This window comes from Cebidichthys violaceus, unplaced genomic scaffold (genome assembly GCF_023349555.1).
Source record: "Cebidichthys violaceus isolate CVI_PGR_0920_01 unplaced genomic scaffold, fCebVio1.0.p SCAF_1, whole genome shotgun sequence".
Classification (NCBI taxonomy): Eukaryota; Metazoa; Chordata; class Actinopteri; order Perciformes; family Stichaeidae; genus Cebidichthys; species Cebidichthys violaceus.
Genome location: NW_027176262.1, coordinates 11,856,382 through 11,875,045, shown reverse-complemented (window position 1 = coordinate 11,875,045; position 18,664 = coordinate 11,856,382). Strand labels below are relative to the sequence as shown.

The 18,664-nt window shown below is 40.2% G+C and overlaps 3 protein-coding genes across 7 annotated transcripts; all 3 read left to right on the top strand.

Annotated features, from left to right (window-relative positions):
* The first annotated feature begins 4,636 nt into the window (after window positions 1-4,636).
* Window positions 4,637-8,434, top strand: LOC137878687 (uncharacterized). The gene is made up of 10 exons (XM_068719107.1): window positions 4,637-4,740; window positions 4,901-5,212; window positions 5,336-5,386; window positions 5,520-5,555; window positions 6,566-6,682; window positions 6,781-6,805; window positions 6,918-6,958; window positions 7,043-7,087; window positions 7,175-7,287; window positions 8,110-8,434. The coding sequence occupies exons 1-10, from the start codon at window positions 4,647-4,649 to the stop codon at window positions 8,239-8,241; spliced, it is 966 nt and encodes a 321-aa protein (XP_068575208.1). The 5' UTR covers window positions 4,637-4,646; the 3' UTR covers window positions 8,242-8,434.
* A 73-nt stretch (window positions 8,435-8,507) lies between these two features.
* LOC137872541 (protein starmaker-like) lies at window positions 8,508-11,421 on the top strand. 2 transcript variants are annotated; one of them, XM_068710799.1, is made up of 5 exons: window positions 8,508-8,587; window positions 8,806-8,981; window positions 9,069-9,145; window positions 9,257-9,300; window positions 9,557-11,421. In XM_068710799.1, the coding sequence occupies exons 2-5, from the start codon at window positions 8,828-8,830 to the stop codon at window positions 11,316-11,318; spliced, it is 2,037 nt and encodes a 678-aa protein (XP_068566900.1). In that variant the 5' UTR covers window positions 8,508-8,587; window positions 8,806-8,827; the 3' UTR covers window positions 11,319-11,421. The 2 variants fall into 2 exon arrangements, with proteins under 2 accessions (XP_068566900.1, XP_068566909.1); XM_068710808.1 differs by lacking the exon at window positions 8,508-8,587 and having other exon boundaries at window positions 8,749-8,981.
* A 1,901-nt stretch (window positions 11,422-13,322) lies between these two features.
* Window positions 13,323-17,686, top strand: LOC137872553 (neurogranin-like). 4 transcript variants are annotated; one of them, XM_068710831.1, is made up of 4 exons: window positions 13,557-13,891; window positions 14,904-15,105; window positions 16,591-16,689; window positions 16,862-17,686. In XM_068710831.1, the coding sequence occupies exons 1-3, from the start codon at window positions 13,865-13,867 to the stop codon at window positions 16,644-16,646; spliced, it is 285 nt and encodes a 94-aa protein (XP_068566932.1). In that variant the 5' UTR covers window positions 13,557-13,864; the 3' UTR covers window positions 16,647-16,689; window positions 16,862-17,686. The 4 variants fall into 4 exon arrangements, with proteins under 4 accessions (XP_068566939.1, XP_068566948.1, XP_068566932.1 ...); XM_068710838.1 differs by lacking the exon at window positions 13,557-13,891 and adding an exon at window positions 13,323-13,531 and having other exon boundaries at window positions 16,591-17,686; XM_068710847.1 differs by lacking the exon at window positions 13,557-13,891 and adding an exon at window positions 13,329-13,531 and having other exon boundaries at window positions 14,904-15,059; window positions 16,591-17,564.
* Window positions 17,687-18,664: the final 978 nt, after the last annotated feature.

Genomic DNA, 18,664 nt, shown 5'->3' with positions numbered 1-18,664 from the left:
CAATAGCACCATATTAGTTTAAGCGGAGCTGCTGAGGAACTGTAGGGAAGTTCCCAAATATTAATTTCACTTTTAAATAAACCGCAAGCCAGAGCCTTTGCCCAGTATGCAGGGGGGGGGGGGGGGGGGGGAATCAATGCATGTGTATATGAAATATTACTTGGTGAGTATAAAAGAGTAATAATCCAGCTTATAAATTCACTTATTGCTCCTTGGTGGGGGGTGAAGGTGCCTCGAGGACATATCACTTCTTCCAAGGTGCCAGCAGGACAGTATTTCCCACGAGCACAGGGCAGGCCAGGACCCGATGAGCCTGTGCCGCACAGACACATACATACACACACACACACATCTAGCAATCTTCATTTCATATACTTTCTTTAAATATGGTTGTAGTTACTTACTGTGCCACATTTGATCTGACACATCCATGGAAGTCAGTGTATTAGTGCTAAGACTTACCTGCAGGACAGAAGCGTCCTTCTCTACATCTCTTGCAGGCTGCCCTACTTGTCTGACCCAGTTGTTCCCCCGCTGTACCAGCGGGGCAAGGTGACCCATGCGGGGTGCCGGTGCCCTCTTCACAGTAATAGCCCTGTGGGCACAGGAACTGGGAGGTGGGTCTCCATGAGCTGCCTTCCAGACAGTAAAACCCTAGAGAAAAGCATTTATAGAAACAAATGTTTTTCTTTTTTTGTATTTTACAGTATATCATATCATATATGGTTAAGACATACAAAACAATTATCTAAGTACATTTTTTCCATTAGGCTTGAAAAACTGTGGCTGAGTTGGTACTGAGATTATGGGTATATACCGTATTTTTCGGACTATAAGGCGCACTTAAAATCCTTAAATTTTCTCAAAAATTGACAGTGCGCCTTATAATCCAGCGCGCCTTATGTATGGTCACTTGTTGTGCTTATTGATCGATTTTATGTGGTACAATGCGCTCAAAAATCTGCCGAAATGTGTAAGTACGACTTTGGTAAGCAACGAAGCCGCTCCGCTCAATGGATATTCGGAGCATTACGGTACGCTGTGTCACTACCTGATCGGCCCCGTAACAGGAATGTAATGTCTAAACTAAAAGTCAAAATCGATCAATAAGCACAACAAGTAACCATCGGTCGCAACTGTCGTCCGAGCTTTCACGAAAGCTGGAATCATCACTGAACAGCCAAGTACCGATAACAGCAACAAGACTGACTCGGAAAATGACGAGAGGGATTCGGGCATTCTTGATGCCGAAATCGCACAGCTGTTTCACTCAGACACTGACGATGAAGAATTCGATGGATTTGTGGAAGAGGAATGAATCGATAAGTGAGTGTATTTTTCTGTACCGGTATTTGTTGTTACAACTGAGTTGAATAAAGTTTGATTTACCGGACTGTGTTGTTTTGCTTAATGCGCCTTATAATCCGGTGCGGTTTATGTGTGAACATAGACACGTTAATTCACAGTGCGCCTTATAATCCGGTGCGCCTTATAGTCCGAAAAATACGGTATACTGTTGGAACGTGGAACTGTGAGTACATTTTAGAAGGTTTGCCACTATCAATCAATACTCTACCTGCAGGACAGATTGTGCATTCTCTCAACCTCTGTAGACCTTCTTTAGGGCCATAAGTCCCTGCAGGACAGGGTACAGCTACACCTCCCACACAGTAATGGCCTAGGGCGAAAACAAACATGAACAAATAGAGGTAGACAGTTAGAGACGGATGGAGGTGAGGAAACTGTAAATGTAAATATATGTAAGTGATAAACTCTAACCTATTGGACAGACCACACATGACAACTCTTCCCTTGCTTCTTTGTATGTTCCTGGTCGGCAGCTGATCGTTTGACTGGACCTGTGGACTGGCTGGCTCCAGCGGGGGGTCTCAGCTCCTACACACAGCAACGATGTATCATTACAGTTACAGTAAGTCTGTCCAGGTGTGGAAGACCAACTAGGAGGACAGGGGAGCGGCTGTGACATCCCACTGTCTGGACAGTAACTTCCTATGGCAGACAGAGGACACAAAGTTACAAATTTATTTTGAGTCTACTGATATATCTAATGCTGTATTGAGAGCAGATTAGATAACGTTGATTTATTTCTGCACTACCTGCTGGACACTGCAGGCACTGGATAGTGCACACAGTGGAATAGAAGCCTGAAGGACAGTCATTACACATAGTGTGATCTTGGTTGGGCTCTTTGCCAGGTTTACACTGTAAGGAACATATAAGAAATGAATAAGGGAGAAAGGAGCATATGACTTAGTTTTATTCAATTTTTTAGCCAAACCAACCATTTATAATAGCAAACCAGACATTGTCTCTCTCAGATACAACACATTTTAGGATGAAAGACATGAAATTAAAACAGTCTGCTGTAAGATTTACCTTTATAGGAAATCCAGAGGTGCAGACAGAATCTTCAGGGCATGTCAGACACTGTAGGACTCCCTCAGGAGAATGTTGTCCTGGGGGGCATAAAGAAAGCGTCCCATTGGCTGGATCACATGAGAAACCTGCAGGACATAGCCTACAGTCCACTCTATCCTCTGAACTGATGAGACCTGGAAAACAAGGCTGCAAACATATCAAAATGAGTAAAGACAGTACAATGACAACCATAACACCTGTTACACTGCACCAAGAACAATATGTGTGGTTTATAGACACATGAGGGGAAAAGTATGTGAAGTCAAGTTTATGTTGAATAGACCTTTTTCATTTGATCTGCATGTCAAACACAGGTGTCAGTAATCATTAATTGCTGCATTTCACTGCAGTAACTGCTGAAACAGGTTACTGCAGTTCCAGCTGTGCTTTTCCTGAGATGACAAGTCAAAATATTTGTTGTGAACAAGGTCTTTCAATCTGATTCATTGTTAGAAATATTATCAAATGAAATATACACTTTATTTGGCTTTCAAAAGAGGGCATGACAAAAAAATATCGATGAATAGAATGTATGATGATGGGCTTTTATTGACAACAGTCTCTCACCTTGCAGTCACTGAGGCTGCTTTTTCCCGTGTAAAGGTTGAATGTTCCTGCTGGACATCTATGAGGTGCAGATACATTGCCGGGGCAACTATACAACATAAATATATGAATTAATTGTCTAAATTACAGTTAAATGTATCATTATTAGTTTTAAAAGTGATTAAAAGAAGAAAATGTTTTTGTTTTTTTTCCTAAAGTTGCATGTATGTATATTATATGGAAGCCCATTTCCGCCACTGTGAGGAAAAAATGAAGAACCTGTAAGTCATTATAATGAGATACTATCCAAAATAATGACTTAGCATCTCATAATTATGACTTGCTATCTCATAATAATGAGATACTATGTCATTATTTCGACTTACTATCTCATAATAATGAGATACATATCTCATTATTATGACTTACAGGATCTTGTTTTTTTCCTCACAGTGGCGGAAATGGGCTTCCATAGCATTCTCATAGTGTACATGGTAAAAGTATACAGGTCAGTACTCAAAGATGGTTGATGACTTACAAATGACCAGAGGGACACTCCAAACAAAGCTGGTGGGAGAAGTATTTTCCCTCTGGACACTGACCAATGTCTGTCTCTTCACCGAGGGAGAGGTCTGCACTCCCTTCAGATGATTCTTGCACACATAAATTAATGTCAGGAAGGATGTAGAAGAGACATTAGAAAGACTGTCCAGTCAAGATGATTTTGTTTCTTCTTAAATTAGCTCAATTTGTTTGCTCAACCTTTAACTGTCATTGCTCTTACCTGAGGCATGTCCAGATTGTGGCAGAAGCAGAAAAATCCATGAAGCTGAAAAACCGAACAGGTGCATTACTTTCCATGAGCACATCACTGAATTTCTAATAAAGTCCACGCTGTTTCATTCAAGACTGTTTGGTCTTAGCCTACAGGACTGTTTAAGGACATGAAAGTGAGAGGCCCTCAGTCACTGAAAGTGAAACAAGAGCGTGAAATGTGAGTCCCAGGTGGCTGCTCTAGCTGATAATGGTGTGCAATGATGTTCTGAAACTGTACCTTCCACTTCCATAATTCATGAGTATGTGCTAAAGCTAACCTAGATATTGTCTCTGTTAGTGGATTACTTCAATTATTTATGTTACCTGTGTGTTTCATTTAAAGGTTATAAAGAGAATAAAATATGGAACAGATATGAAAAATCTGATACATTTTTGGAATTAACTAAATGAATCCACACGCTAACGCTGAATGTCACAAAAGACCCCCTTTATCTTCAAATTGTGAGGATTTGAAAATAAATTCATTCATGTCAGTGGAAAATGAATGCCAGGCACATCCTCTGAGCAGAGCGTGAGCTGCAATGGTGCATCTGCAGAAATGTGCAAACCACAATATCATGTGTATTTTTTTCAAGCCAGGTGCAAAATGTATGCTTTGCACTATTGAAACATAAGTAAAAATGTAGTTACATAAATATGTTAGTGTGTCATTTGTGTATCATCATGTTTGAGAATTTATTTATTTATTTATTTTTTTACTTTTAACTACTTTAATGGAAAGTTATGAATTTTACACAGCTCTGAATCCTGTTGTCTGCCACTTCCTGTTGCACATGTGTGGGTATTTCAGCATTTTCCTGCAGGTGCAAGCATCACTAAACTAGATGTGCACGAGATATTTTATTGCATGTTTGGAGGTGGCAGGAATCAGAACAACAATGACAATCTTCACTTTCCTCTTCTTTTGGGTGGCACAAGGTAATATATATATTCTTTGTCATTGGGCTGGATTCTAGCAATTAAGTGTGTTAAATACATGTATACATTTATTCAATGATGCACTCATCTATACAAATGTGCTCTTTATTTGATGTAATACAATGTTTTGTAAAGTAGATCAAATGTTCTCTTTTTGCAGATTTTGTGAGCTGTGTTAATATGACGATACCCATCGATTTCTTACCTGTAGCGTTAGGTGATTCTCTAACATTAAACTGCACATACAATTGCTCCACTGGATTTGTTCGTGGCTGTTGGAGCCACGCATCAGACAACTCTGGCTGCCACGGGACAAAAGAGCAGCTGAAAAGCAGCTTGTGCATATCGTCCCTTCGTCTATCAAATGTGTCTACTGGAGATCTTAAGAAGAACTACACTTGCTACACAGTAGCTACAGATCACCCTCAACTTCCACAAAAAACAGAGCGCATTGTTTTACTGCAACTCCAAGGTAATTATTATTAAAATCAATATAAGATGCATCTGGATGTTGGCAATTCTTCAAGATGCAACAAGTAAACAAATGCTGGAACTAGATTTGATTTCAGTTTATTGGTTGTTATTTCTATTTAAGCTGAACGTATCCCAAACTGGACAGCTACGCCAAAAACTGGAACAAAAAATGGTGAGGACCTTTTATGTTAAGAAAATCGTATTAAAATGGCTGATATGAACTAGTCCACAATTGTAGCGATACATGATTTTTACAAATGACTTGTATTTATTTATACTATGTACTATATTCTCTTATTTCTCAGCATCGCTTCCTGCTAAGCCAAAAGATCCAACTGAAGGTGAGATGGGACTTTGATACACATACAGTATATACACATACAAGCTTACTACACCCTCTGAAGCTTAGTACACCCTCAAAAGCATTATTTGTCAATATCGCACTGCACAATGTAATATATTGTAATCGTCATGCTGAGGAGCCAGACAGACCAATACAAACCTTAAAAGTGTAGGTCTTTCCTTAAGAAGAGTCGCAAAGAAAGATAAGGTGACAGTGAGTAGTTTTCTATCCACTTGGAAAATGAAGGAAACTCTGATAGGAAGTAGTCTGGCAGACCCAAAGTCATAACAGAATCAGAAGACATGTTTCTGAGAGTCAACAGCTTGCATGACAGGCGGCTCACAGCACAGCTTCAAGCACAGCTCAACACTGGTCGAAATAAGAAAGTCTCGGTTCCAACTGTGAGGAGAACATTTGCAACTGCAGGTTTGACAGGTTGAGCGCCAGTAAGGAAGCCATTGCTAAGATGGTGATATCTACAGTTTATCACGTACGGTTTTGGTACGCAGCTGAGATAGGCGAAAGGATCAGTGTGTGACACCAACTGTCAAACATGGAGGAGGAAGCGTGATGTTTTTTTTGCTAGCTTCATAGTCCAGCATTTACAGCGCCATGCAATGCCCTCTGGCCAACACCTACTTAGTCAGGAGTTCATCCTACAGCAAGATAATGACCCAAACACAAACCTCCGGGCTATGAGTGAACTAATATGGAAGAAAAGCACAAACTGATAGGCTTCAAATCATGGAATGGTCAGCACAGATTTGAACACCGAGCTGGTTAGGGATGAACTGGACAGGAGAGTGAATGCAAGGCAACCTACGTGTGCAACACATTTGCGGGAACTACTGCTACAGTGTTGAGCACAACTTTCCAAGCAATATTTTAATGCCGCACAAAGGCGGCTACTTTGCTGAAATTTTTGACTAGTGCTATATGTGGAACTGAAAAGTAATAGTTGCCCTTTTGATGCAATCCAAGTTAATACTATTGTTTCCATGTTAACAGGAGAATTTACTGGTATTAAGGTTTTAGCAACAGTTACCGTAGCTGTGGCTATGGTGCTTGCAGCATTAGCCGTTTACCTGTGTCTGAGCCGCAACAGACGGAGCTGGAATGATAAAGGTGATTACAAAATATTACAATATGAATTCACGCAATATGCTATAAAAAGTAACAATTTCTAAAAAAGAAAATTGTGTTAATATTGTCACAAATTCCAGGGGAGCCTGTTGTGTCCAGGTCAGGGTGAGTACAATTGACTGAATGACTATTTGGGAAAATCTTTGTTAAATCTTTAAAAATCTATAATTTAGCTAAATTCTTTATTTGTTAATTTCTTTATATTCTCTTGTTTAAGCTCGCCACTACCTCCTCACGCTGTCCCCTCACCAGTCAAGGGTAAATCATTTCAAATATAAAATATAAAACGCAAGAATTTCAATCTCCAAATCCCGCTACCATTCATTCCTATCATATCCCCAGGGTCACTGTCAACACAAAGCGAAAGAGTGAGGATTCCTACACCGGGTAAGATGATTTTCCAAGTGTCACAGCATCACCGTTTGCAATACAAAGGCTGACAATAACTTATAATGAATAATTTCTTGGTCCCAGAAATTGAGAGTGACACTGAGGTTCCATATGCTGACATCATGATCACTGTCCGAGGTGTCAGTACACCAGAGCTTACTCAGGTCGGCTACTTGACTCCTGGAGATCAAAACGAGGTGAGGAACATGAGAAACGTGGCTTCAGAATCGATATGTTTGTCACTTTTATCTTACCGAATCCCAAATTCATAGGACAGCTTATTCTCCTCTGATGTATGAGCAACCATAGATCAAGTAGGCTACATGAATCCAAAGAAGGTAAATGCGCTGTTATGGTGGTCACCTATATTGGTTGATTATAGTGGTATATTGGATTACAATGAGGCAGAATGAATACCCAAAATATATTAGCTTAAATGAATGAGCAGTTACTTGGCTATGTTTCACAGACATTTCGAGGCCGAGGGAAAGTAAAGAGCTATACTGCGCATAGTGAGCCAAACAAGGAATGTGGGGTCTGCTCAATTTTAACACTTCTTCAGTTTATATATTTATGCATGAAATTTTCCAGTTTATTAGGTATTGAAACATTTCTCAATAGATCGCAATATATTTTAACAGCACCACAAACTACAGCCTCCAAAATGACCATACAATTTAACACCTCTTTTAAAAAGGTGGTGTTGAATTAGCCAGATGTACCAAATAAACTAGAAAGTGCATTGACTGTTTACATGTTATCAAGTTAGTTAGTTAGTTAGTTAATTGGTCTTAATCTGCAGATTGCACGGTTAATACGTAAAGCTAATAACAAGTTGTTTTGGAGTAAAACACGTGGTTGCTTGGAACAAATGTTTTGCTGTAACCTTTAAATACACCACATGATAATGACAATATTATTAAAGAGAGTACTAGGGGAAGCCCCTCAAAAGTCTTGAGATAGTCTAGCTATTCTTAACATGCTAATGTCACATGAGTTTGTTTCTGCTTCTCCTTCAGTGGTGGGGAGAAGAATCAAGGTCTCACCTGCAGGCCTCACGTTCAGCTGACAGACTGCATGTCCCCCAGCCCAGAGAAGTCAGCCGCAAGATGAGCACCAACTCTGAATATGCAGTCATCACATACGCCTGACTGAGGTCCTTCCTTGCTGGTGGAACAGAGAGGGAGAAGGAAAACACGCTTCTTGTTTTTTATACACTTTTATACAGTTTTTCATGTTTATACACTTCATGTTTCTTCTTTTTAAGCAATGTTTTAGTATGTGCCTATCATATTGTTTTGTACGTGTTCTATGTGTATAATGGACCCGCATTTATATCCAATAAAGCCATTATTTCTTGTAAGTTTTGAGCCTTGTCAGTGTCCGTAGTTACAACCGTTGCCTAGAAACGGCTATCAACAAAACACAGTAGCAAACAGTTGTTAGCTAAACAAACATTCATACGTAAAGGTGGATACGAAGTGCAAGTCATTTAAGGTACCAGCTGTAACTAATTACTAATGTTCTGACATTTTCTAAAACTTGCTTAAGTATATATTAAAGTTATCTAAATGGTGAACTACCAACGTTAGCTTATATTGTGTGGAAAGTTCCCAGTGTTATTTGATAGCTAACGTTAGCTTCTCCCCTAAATTACCCACCAGGAAGAAAGTAAATAACTGATAAAAACGCCGACTTCTCCTGGTTATCCCTAGCTGTCCCAGCGTATGCTCAAACATGTCAGTACCTTTCTCCATCACTCACCTGCGGGTCCCGCGAGGATTTAGTACCATCCTGGAGGGGTTGGCCCGAGAAGTCCTGCGAGACCAGCCCGAAGACATCCCTACATATGCTGCACAGTATTTCGATGCTCTTCTCAAACAAAGAGAGGGTAACTGCAACGTTTCACTTGGTAAAATCAAGACGAATGCCATTAAACTGCTGTCAAGTAATTGATTGTTTTTTGCTTGTAACTCAGATAGTGGAATGGACCCTGCTGAGTGGGCAGCTAAGCAGGAAGACACATATAACAACAATGCATTTAAGGCTACAGGGGTACAAATTCAAAGTCACTACTCTCATCATACCTATATACAGTATCTATCCTCTGTTAGGTATCTCTGTTTATTCCCCGTTACACCTTTGTTGTTTGTTTTTACTCAACAGGCTATTCCTGAAAAAGACCCTGAAACAGAGGTGACCATTTCCAAGTGAGTCTCATCTTATGTGCTATCAACAGCCAGGAGGATCACCAGAGCAGGGAGAGGATATACACAAGGGAAAGAATAGTAACAAGTAGAAATAAAGAAGAAATGATTATTACGTTTTATATTTCTCTTGTTTATAATTTTAAGGTTTACACCTAGAGTTGTTGTGTGAAGTCATTTTTCTGCATATTTTTTAAGCAAATACTAAAAATAATATACAAATAATATGATAATTACTTTAATTTTTGATTTTTTTTAGAGAAAAATCATTTGAGTACCAAACTGAAGATGAATCAGAAACCTTAAATCTTTCCACTACACATCCCAATGTCTCTGAAGAAGTGGATTTGACTGCAAGCACAGAAGAATATGAGGAAAAACATGACATGACAGAGAAACACGTTATTTCACTGGAAAAGGAAATTTCAGAAGAGGAAACAGGCAACATGCTCCCAGCTGTAGATGTACAGCCAGATGATGTGAGTGGGGCCGAGGAAGAGAAAGAGCCAACAATAACTACATTTGATCATGTTGACAGGGCAGCTAATGGAAAAGATAGCAGCTCGGCTTCAGACCATGCTATGCCTCCGTCTGAGTTAAAGCCCACTGACTTGTCATCATTCACAGAGATTATAAAGGTAGATGTGTGTTCTCAGGAGTTAGGAACGGCAGAAGATGAGGGAGGTGATCAACAAGAGACTGCAGTAGTAGATGAGGAGATTGTAGATGAGGAAGGAGTAAAGAAAACTGACAATGAAGAACAAGTGGAGGCATTTCCATATTCTGGGCTAGCTGGTGTGGATGTGTGTGCTACAGAGCTTGGAGCAACAGAAAGAATAATTGATGGAGCCACTGCTGAAGATGAGGGTGACAGCTCAAAACCCCAACCTGAGGAAACTGTTGTACAATCATCATTGTCTCAATCTGAAACTCCCGAGTGCAATCAACATGAAGCAAAGGATCAGGTAGAAAAAGCAAAGGAGGAGGAAGCAACAGAGACTGAGGCTTCTCCAGGGGGAATAAATGAAAGTTTAGCTCATATTAAGGGTGGTTTACACATTAATGCTTTACCAAAGGAGGATTCCTTAGTTGAGATCAGCTTTGAAGATGTTCCAGAGGATCAGCAGATTAAAGAGGTTGAGGAGAAACAGCCAGAGGAAGAGGGCTCATTGGAGATCTTACAGAACAAGATGTTAGAAATGCAACAGGAGGAAGAGTCCAAAGAAGTTACTGTCGTGTCAACAGACCAAAATATATCTCGCACACTAGACCAAGATGAACTTGAAATGATGGGAGTTGAAAAAGCAGTTCATTCTGAAGGGGGGGAAATGGAAAGTCAGCACGAGGCATTTCATATAATGAAAGAGAAGGTGGACACAAACACAAATGATAATTTAAATGATAATGATGATGATGAGAAGCGCAAAGGTGTTAAAACCAGCTCATCACATCAACCCACCACTGAGGCAGACGAAGAGAACCGGGAGGATGAAACCAATCAGAATGAACATAATGAGAAGATAAGGGAAGGCGAATTTCACCAGAATTCTGAAGAAGAGGCAAAGTCAAACAACCCTGACGACAAAGAAGATGTGACAACAGACACGGTTGGAGGAGACAAAGGGGACATACATGCAGAAGGTTATAGTGAGGTGGAGGATCATTCTTCACAAGTCACCTGGTCAAATGTATTGACGGCTGCAACCGAGAGTGAAACTTTCGAGGCAAGTGCACAACTTCCACTAGAGGAGAACGAGGAGGGTCAGAGACGACCTGTTGAGTCACAGCCGGAGGATGCAGAGGTAGAAAAAGAGAGAAGTTCAGAAGCAAAGGACCTTGTAGGAGAAGGAAAGATTGATTCTGAAATACAAAAGAAGAGCGACGCAATGTGTGAAGAGGGCAGCATCATCCCCACGGAAAGCACAGATCAGCCAGCTGCAAGTCACCAAGGAGAGGAAAGGCCGCTTGAAAAGAATTCCATAGAGCCTGAAGGCAAGAGTGGTGACAAGGTAAAAATTTGATGCTTCTTCTCAATACGGAATATATGTACCAGTGAGGCATCATATTTCACACATTCTTATATGCCTTAACATTACAGATGAACATTTTTGTAACGAAAACATAGCCCTGATAGTTTACCATTTGAGTTTAATAGAGGCTGTTGTAACTCACCACATTTCCACCACTTGTATCAGCAGGCTGAGAATAAATGTTCATACAGTTTCAGACTGCTCCCATTTCTGTCTCAGGTAGCCTAACTAAACCCTTCAAGGACGAGTCTGATCAACAGTGGCCCTCAGTTTATTTCCCTTGGACTCTCTAGGGGTAGGTGATTGAAAATATCCCCAAAAATAGTAAATTTTTTGACAAGTGGTTGCTCTAATAAACTTTGAATGTCATAGAGAGGGTCACAATCCAAATCTTTTAAATCGAAATGCAGTGCAGAAAATGTAGTTTCAGTGTCTAAATTCACCATAAGCTGTTTGAGGCCTTTGCTGTGCCGCATGCTCATAAAACTGTATAGTGTTGCTTTGTTAGTGCCAGATCCGCTCTCCTCTTGGGAGCCATCACAGCCTCCACAGATTGAAACTTGATTCAGTAATCTATCATCATAAAAAACAGACTGGACGATTTGTCTGATGAATTAACGCCTTTCAACATTTTACTGCCGTCACAGTTAGCCCTATCGGGTTTGTCTGGACCAACAAGGCTCCAAACACACGGGGGGGGGGGTGGGAAGGGGTACTAAGGATGTTACCATGGTAACCCCTCACCATCCGGCTCGCTCTTTGTGTCGTCATGGAATTAATAGGAGATGGTGATGCTGATAGTTGCTAGGCACTATCTCAGTAATCTACCTTTATTGGCAGTTTTTTTTAATGAGTGATTAAACAGTAAAACAGCACTTTCTGTATTTTTGCACACGGTAGAGTGCTGTTTTATATACTCTTGCTTAGTGGCAGAAGTTATTTCTACTGAAACAAAGCTACCACAAAACTGTACAATATATAGGCCATCTATAAAGTATCTATCTATCTATCTATCTATCTATCTATCTATCTATCTAACTATCTATCTATCTATCTACCTATCCTTCCATCCTTCCATCCATCTATCCATCCAGTCACCAAGCTGTAGCATGTCAGATGCCTTGTCTTGTCTTTTCTATTGTTCCTGTTCTCTCAGCATAGGACAACAAATACCGTGTTAGATATATTAATTATTATATCCTGCCATGATTGATGACAGTAAATTTCATCACACAGTAGTTATTGTTCCCTCAAATTAACAGCGAATTGATCTATAAAGCACGTCAGCTTTGTGAAATTAGGTGTGAGGATAACTTAGCATATTGTATGACTGGTTAGTAAACCAGCAGGAGAGTGTTGTGTGTCAGATATATAATTCAGATAAATGGATGTTTTCTGTTTCTCTCTCTCTCTCCGTCTTGTCTCTGAGGCTGGCAGAAGAGTGTGGGCGGCCATACCAGCTGGGATCAGAGGGATGGAGAGGGTTGTTAGCGCACTCTGCCTCTAATAAATTTATAACACCTCCTAGTGTAAAACAGCCCAAGATGCTTACACTGTTTTATTTTCACTCTATTAGTAGAATTTGAAAGTCAGCAATCATTGTTTTATGACCATCTGGCTTTTACATAGTATTTCTATGTTGGTCATCTGTTTTTATTTGTGGAGTTTGTTGTTGTAACACTGAAACTTGTGAATTTTTGAGATGCTCAGTGCATGTGGTAGTCACTTTGTGGTTTCACAATTTATATCCGACAGACTATAACTCATCTGTTTCACTTGTGTCAAAACTGTCGAACTTTAAATCAAGTCTACGTATTTAGTTTCAGTTACTTTCGTGGATTCTTCCGGCTGTGCTCGGTGAATGTTATCGCGAACACAGTAGGTCAGCAGCCTTAATGGGACTGAAAAGATGGAACACATGCTGTCATGTTTGTAGGAGGTCTCTCTTTCCCTCCCTCCCTCTTTCTCTCTTTCCTCTCTCTCTGACTGTATGTCTCTCTCTCTCTCACTCTGTGCATGAGCGGGTGTTACTGAACATACAGTGATTGTTAGTAAGAGCCAGTGAGGCATCTGTATTATACCGGAGACTCATTTAAAGGGAGCTTTGCTTGGTCCACGTAGAATTCGTAGAATACAAGTCATACTAGGTCAGCTCACCTGAAGACTGAAATCATCTCTGAGAGTAAGACATGGACTGTCACAATGTAAGTAGAAGCTTCAGATTAACTTTATGATGATCCTTTTTTTTAAACCACTAATCAGTTTGGTTAATTGGGTACTGCAGTTTAGTTGCTGATTGTATTGACGAGCGTTTGTTTGCCCTTAAACGGCATACTGCCATGTGTGTTTATTTTCCTTATTTCAAATATATTATGTTCACCATTGGAATAATTATGTTTTTAAGTTGTTCACAGATTTGATCACATAAAGTCATATTTTACACAGTTTTCAAACTTTTTTCATCATAAGTGGATAATGACATTCGCCTCAGAATATTTCAAATCAATTTGTGTCAGGACCCTAAGGACCCTGAGGAAATGAAAAATGATAAGACCCCCGACAAGGTGTGTAGCCAGCAAAATCCATTTCAGCAAACCTGCATCAATGCTGCTGCACAAAAGCTGGATTGTGGCTGCTCAGTGAGCAGTCAGACAGAGAGGCTAATGAATGCTGGCTGAACAGGTGGGTGGTCAAACTCCTACACTGGAGGGGTTTCACTGGAGACATGATGCACTGCAGGCAGTGGGATGACGGTAGGCTCGTTCTGTGGGTTGCCTTTGTGTGAAATGACAATCTGTTTCTATAAGCAAAGCATGGTGTGTAACTGAAATGTGTTCACCATAGAATTTTAATTGGTGTTTACATAACTTGTCAACAGCCTTGGTGCTATTTCGCTGACACTTTATGACAAGCCAGAAATTCTCTTCCGCCCACTCTTATGTTTCCTTTAGGACATTAGATGATGTACTTTCAGTCGCTGAATGAGCCGCTGGTGTTAACTACAGTAGCATTTTCGCTGGCTCATCCTTTTTCGGCCCAGGTTGCAGTGAATGCAATTAAAGAAAAGAAGTATTAGCATTAAATAAATCATAAAATACTAATTGCATTATTTTGTGTAACATACAATGATCAATGATCTTATAATCATTGACTGTCGCTCAGTTTGGGAATCCATATGTCTGCTCTTTTTTTGGGCTTTTTAAAAAAACCTTTTCCATGGTGAAAAAAGAAAAAGACAGCAGATAATGATTCATTATGAAATAGGCTGACTCAAACATCAATTTATTATATGACAAGAGGAGAAGGGGAGAGAAATAAGGAGGCGATGTGGGCTAGTGACCTCCTGAGAGCCCTGTTGAAGTCATGTAATAGGGTGAGCCACTTGGCAACAAGCACACATCCCTTCACTGTCTAAAAGATCGTGCTGTAGTGAATACAGTTAACATTACACGGTATCGCAATCTGTTGAGGGATATATTCTTACACCAATTTTCCAGGACAAAAAAAACACTTCATATGGTCATGTAATATGCCACCCTTCTGTGACAGACTAACACTTTCTGGTCCTCTCTGCAGGACGAGTGCAGCCGGCCCCAGGAGGAGGAGGACATCATGGACATCCCCCTGGATGACCCCGAGGCCAACCGGGCTGCTGCAAAGATCCAGGCTGGGTTCCGTGGGCACATGACCCGTAAGAAGATGAAGCCGGAGGACAAAGCGGAAGGGGAGGAGGTGAGCAGCACTGGGGATGTGCTCAACAGCAGCAAGGGGGACACAGGTCAGTGGTGTAGAACCATGGGATAAGACTAGGTCACATAATGCCGTGAAAGAGGGCATTATGGCTAGTGACTGTAAGGACGATAACAGAGGCTCGCATCGGGAGCTGTAACTACAGTAGGTGACGAAAGGTAAGTAAGGGAGAGCATAAGTTGCTCGTTTGACTGTAAACAGACTTAGAGTAAAAACAATTTAAGATCATATATATAAGCAAAATAGGATAACATAGTATGTTCTGCATGTTGTTGGTTGACTAGCATTAGACCTCTTTAGGTGTCACATTTTAAGATGTTAGGAGAAAAATGTTGTGACTATAAGCTTTTCTCCGAGCCAAACGCATCATGCAAGAACATAACATAATTAACTATCATACACACTGGAGAAGAAACCATTTAAAAGCTATAAGTAATGAAACACACCCATTAGAGCCCCTTATGGGTTATCCTATGTGTGATTAATGCAATACATAAGTGTGTGACTCATTTACTTACCACATAGGGTCTCCAGCAACAGACGATTGAATCTTTCAATTAATTATCCGGTTAATAATGTATCTGCTCGTGCATGTGCTGTTAAAGCGCTAGAGAGGAAAGACGCTTGTCAGAGTTCAGTTGACCTGGAAAGTTACATTCTCTCGATGGTAAACATGTTTTCCTAGTTTGTATTTTATGCAACTGTGAACAAGAACATGGTTTCAGAATTCAGTTTTTAGTCCAAAAATGATTTGCTGTTTTCCCCTGAGGGCATCTACTGTTTCCACACAAGCAAAAGTTGCACTTTGATTAGATTTTATGTTTTATTTTTTTCTCTGAGAAGGAGAAAAGGAGACAAAGTTCTCATAGTATTAAACAGTATAACATTTTACTCAGAACTCCACATATTTACATCAGATATCCACTCAAATCAGATTCTGCTTCGCCAGATAGTTTCTTTTGAGAAGTAGACAGAGCTTTAGTTCCCCAGCCCTCAAAAGTTCACCTTTGTCTCTAAGACAAAGCAGCCTTTTCTTTGGGGATGTGGCTGACACAAGGGATGCTCGTCAGTGATTCTCCCTAACCCAGTTTTTGGCTGCCTTGCATCCTTTATAGGAGATGTATTTATAGCTCCAGGTGCATTAGGTACAGTATATGCTTCAGGGAGCCAAGCAAAATTAATGGACCTGTCGGACTGGTACCATGCATTCCCTCCCGTTGGGGGAGACCCCCTTTTCACAACAGAATTGGGTTTTTTTTAGCTTAGGTCATGTCAGCATTGCAAAATACTTTAAAATGTCAGTTTCATCTCCTTTGAGAATTAATTGTCCTTAAGTAGCAACTCAATATAAAGTTTTCTTCAAGTGTGTTTTTTATATTAGATCCACCCACAACCTTACAGTTTGTGGCTATGCACTGGAGTCTCTAAGCTTGACGATAAGAGCGTATATACAGAAACTGTTCTTTCCAGGCTACGCACTGTTTAACTACGCCTTGCCTGTTTCTGTTTTTAGAGACAGGAGGATCGGGGGCAGTAGAGAGAGACGACACATCTGTGCCAGAGCAGTGACGCCCCTGTTCTGACCTGGATGAAGAGAAAGAGGCGAAGCAAGGTAGCGAGGGATGGCTGGCGTAAGCTGGCTGGGCTGGCTTTCAGGCACACCTTTTTACCCCAGAAGTCATTTTCTTTTTCAACACACATTAGCAGTAGAAAATGAACCGACAGTTTTAAGGGTGTGTTATGTGAATTTTGTGAACTTTAACACTCCTTCTCTGCTTCTTCAGCAGCCTCATCAGTACGGATGTCATTGACCCAGAGTTTGCAACTCACTGCATGTACTTGTGAAACTTCTGGTAGTGTGCTAGTTTTTAGATGATGATCTGTGAATGTGAAAATGAATGTCCTCTAAATGCTAAACAGGGCTTTTTTTGGATGGATCAGTTCATACCATCTGTGTATAAACCTTGTATGCATCAGAATTAGACTTTGCGTATGTAGTGGCTTAAATTATTTGTTATTTTGCATTGTTTACAATATGCTTGTAACTTGACTATCATTTACCTATTTGACTTGCTTACATAAATAATTAAAACATCAAAAGAGAAGTAGCTATGAATGTTCTATTTATTCTAAGTTACGTTATTCAGATTGCAGTTGCCTCCATTATCTTTTTCAAAGGATAAGAAGGTTCTCCTTTCACCTTTTCAAGCATTTTCTATAAATCTGATCTTCCAGAACAGTAAGCATGCAGTAATTACACTTTTTTTCCAGACGCATTTGGTATAGCTTTACTTTATGAGACATTGCTTCATATGCTCTTTTGTTGTGTTGGTGGGTTTGACTTGTTTGACATATGTTAAATCAGGTGTGTGAAATTCCATTATCAAAGTCTGCCGAGCCGTCGTTCTTTAAAACTAATTTAATAGTACCTTGCTGAACTTTGCTGTGGAGTCATGTCATTACATAAATAAATCCACCTTAAATATACGGTGAAATGTCTGTTTTAAACTTCATTAATTCAGGTTCAGTATTTGTTTGAAACAGTACCTTTTATGTAATATGTCACCTCCATCTCTATTCTTCAACAGTAAAATTGAGATTTGTGTTCATTACAGCAGCCAAAGTGTCTCACTTTTCATTTGTCAACATAAGCAGGGCTGCTAATTGGAGAGAGCAGGTTCCATGAAGCAGAAGCAATTTTTTTGTCTCATGTTTTGCTCTCTAGCGCAAGGAATCTTGTGAATAATTTATAACATAAAACTGTGCATTTCTCATTCTACAACTGTCAATTAAACAAGACAAATTAATTGTTTTTTTTACTGATGATAATAATAGCTATTAGACAGAACCATTTGAATAATTACATTGTTCGTCGTTGCCGAGCTTTGATGCATTAAGATATAAAATGTTTCCATCCTATCAACAAGTGCATTGTTCTAAACAGCTACACCACTGAGTGATGTGTGCAACTGTTCGGTATTTTTGCAATATTTCTTCATGGTCTACCTATTGCAATAAGGCTGTTAAGTCACAAAAGAACAACACAATGTTTGCTTCATTTGGCCAGGCAGTCTTGCTCACTTGATGAGAAACAGACTAGAGCATCTTCAGTCTCCCAGTGCTCCCACTCAGCCCACCTACACACATCTGAGCCATACAGCACTCAGCAGAAACTCAAACTGCACATGCATTCTCACACAGGAAAAACACAACCCAATACTTTCGTATGCAGATCCCACTCAAGTCACTCATAAGCTCTCTCGTGCACAAACACACACAGACACAGGCGTTGTTGATTGTGTCACAAGTTGTAGGTACGACAACTAGCATGAGTCCCTCTCTCAGTGGTTTTGCAAAGCCACTTCCTTCTCAGCCTGACATTCCTCCTCCGCCATGCTCTCATAAACATCCTCTATGGGTTTTACGCAGACCGATTCTCTCTTTTCTCCTACTCAGTCCCAGAGGTGCCATGGCCACGTTCTCTTGTCTCTTTAATTACTGGGGATGAACAATCAATAATGTGCACACCTCAAAACATAGTGCAACACCCACTTTGTGCTTTGAATTGAATTCTGAGAGTGAAGGCG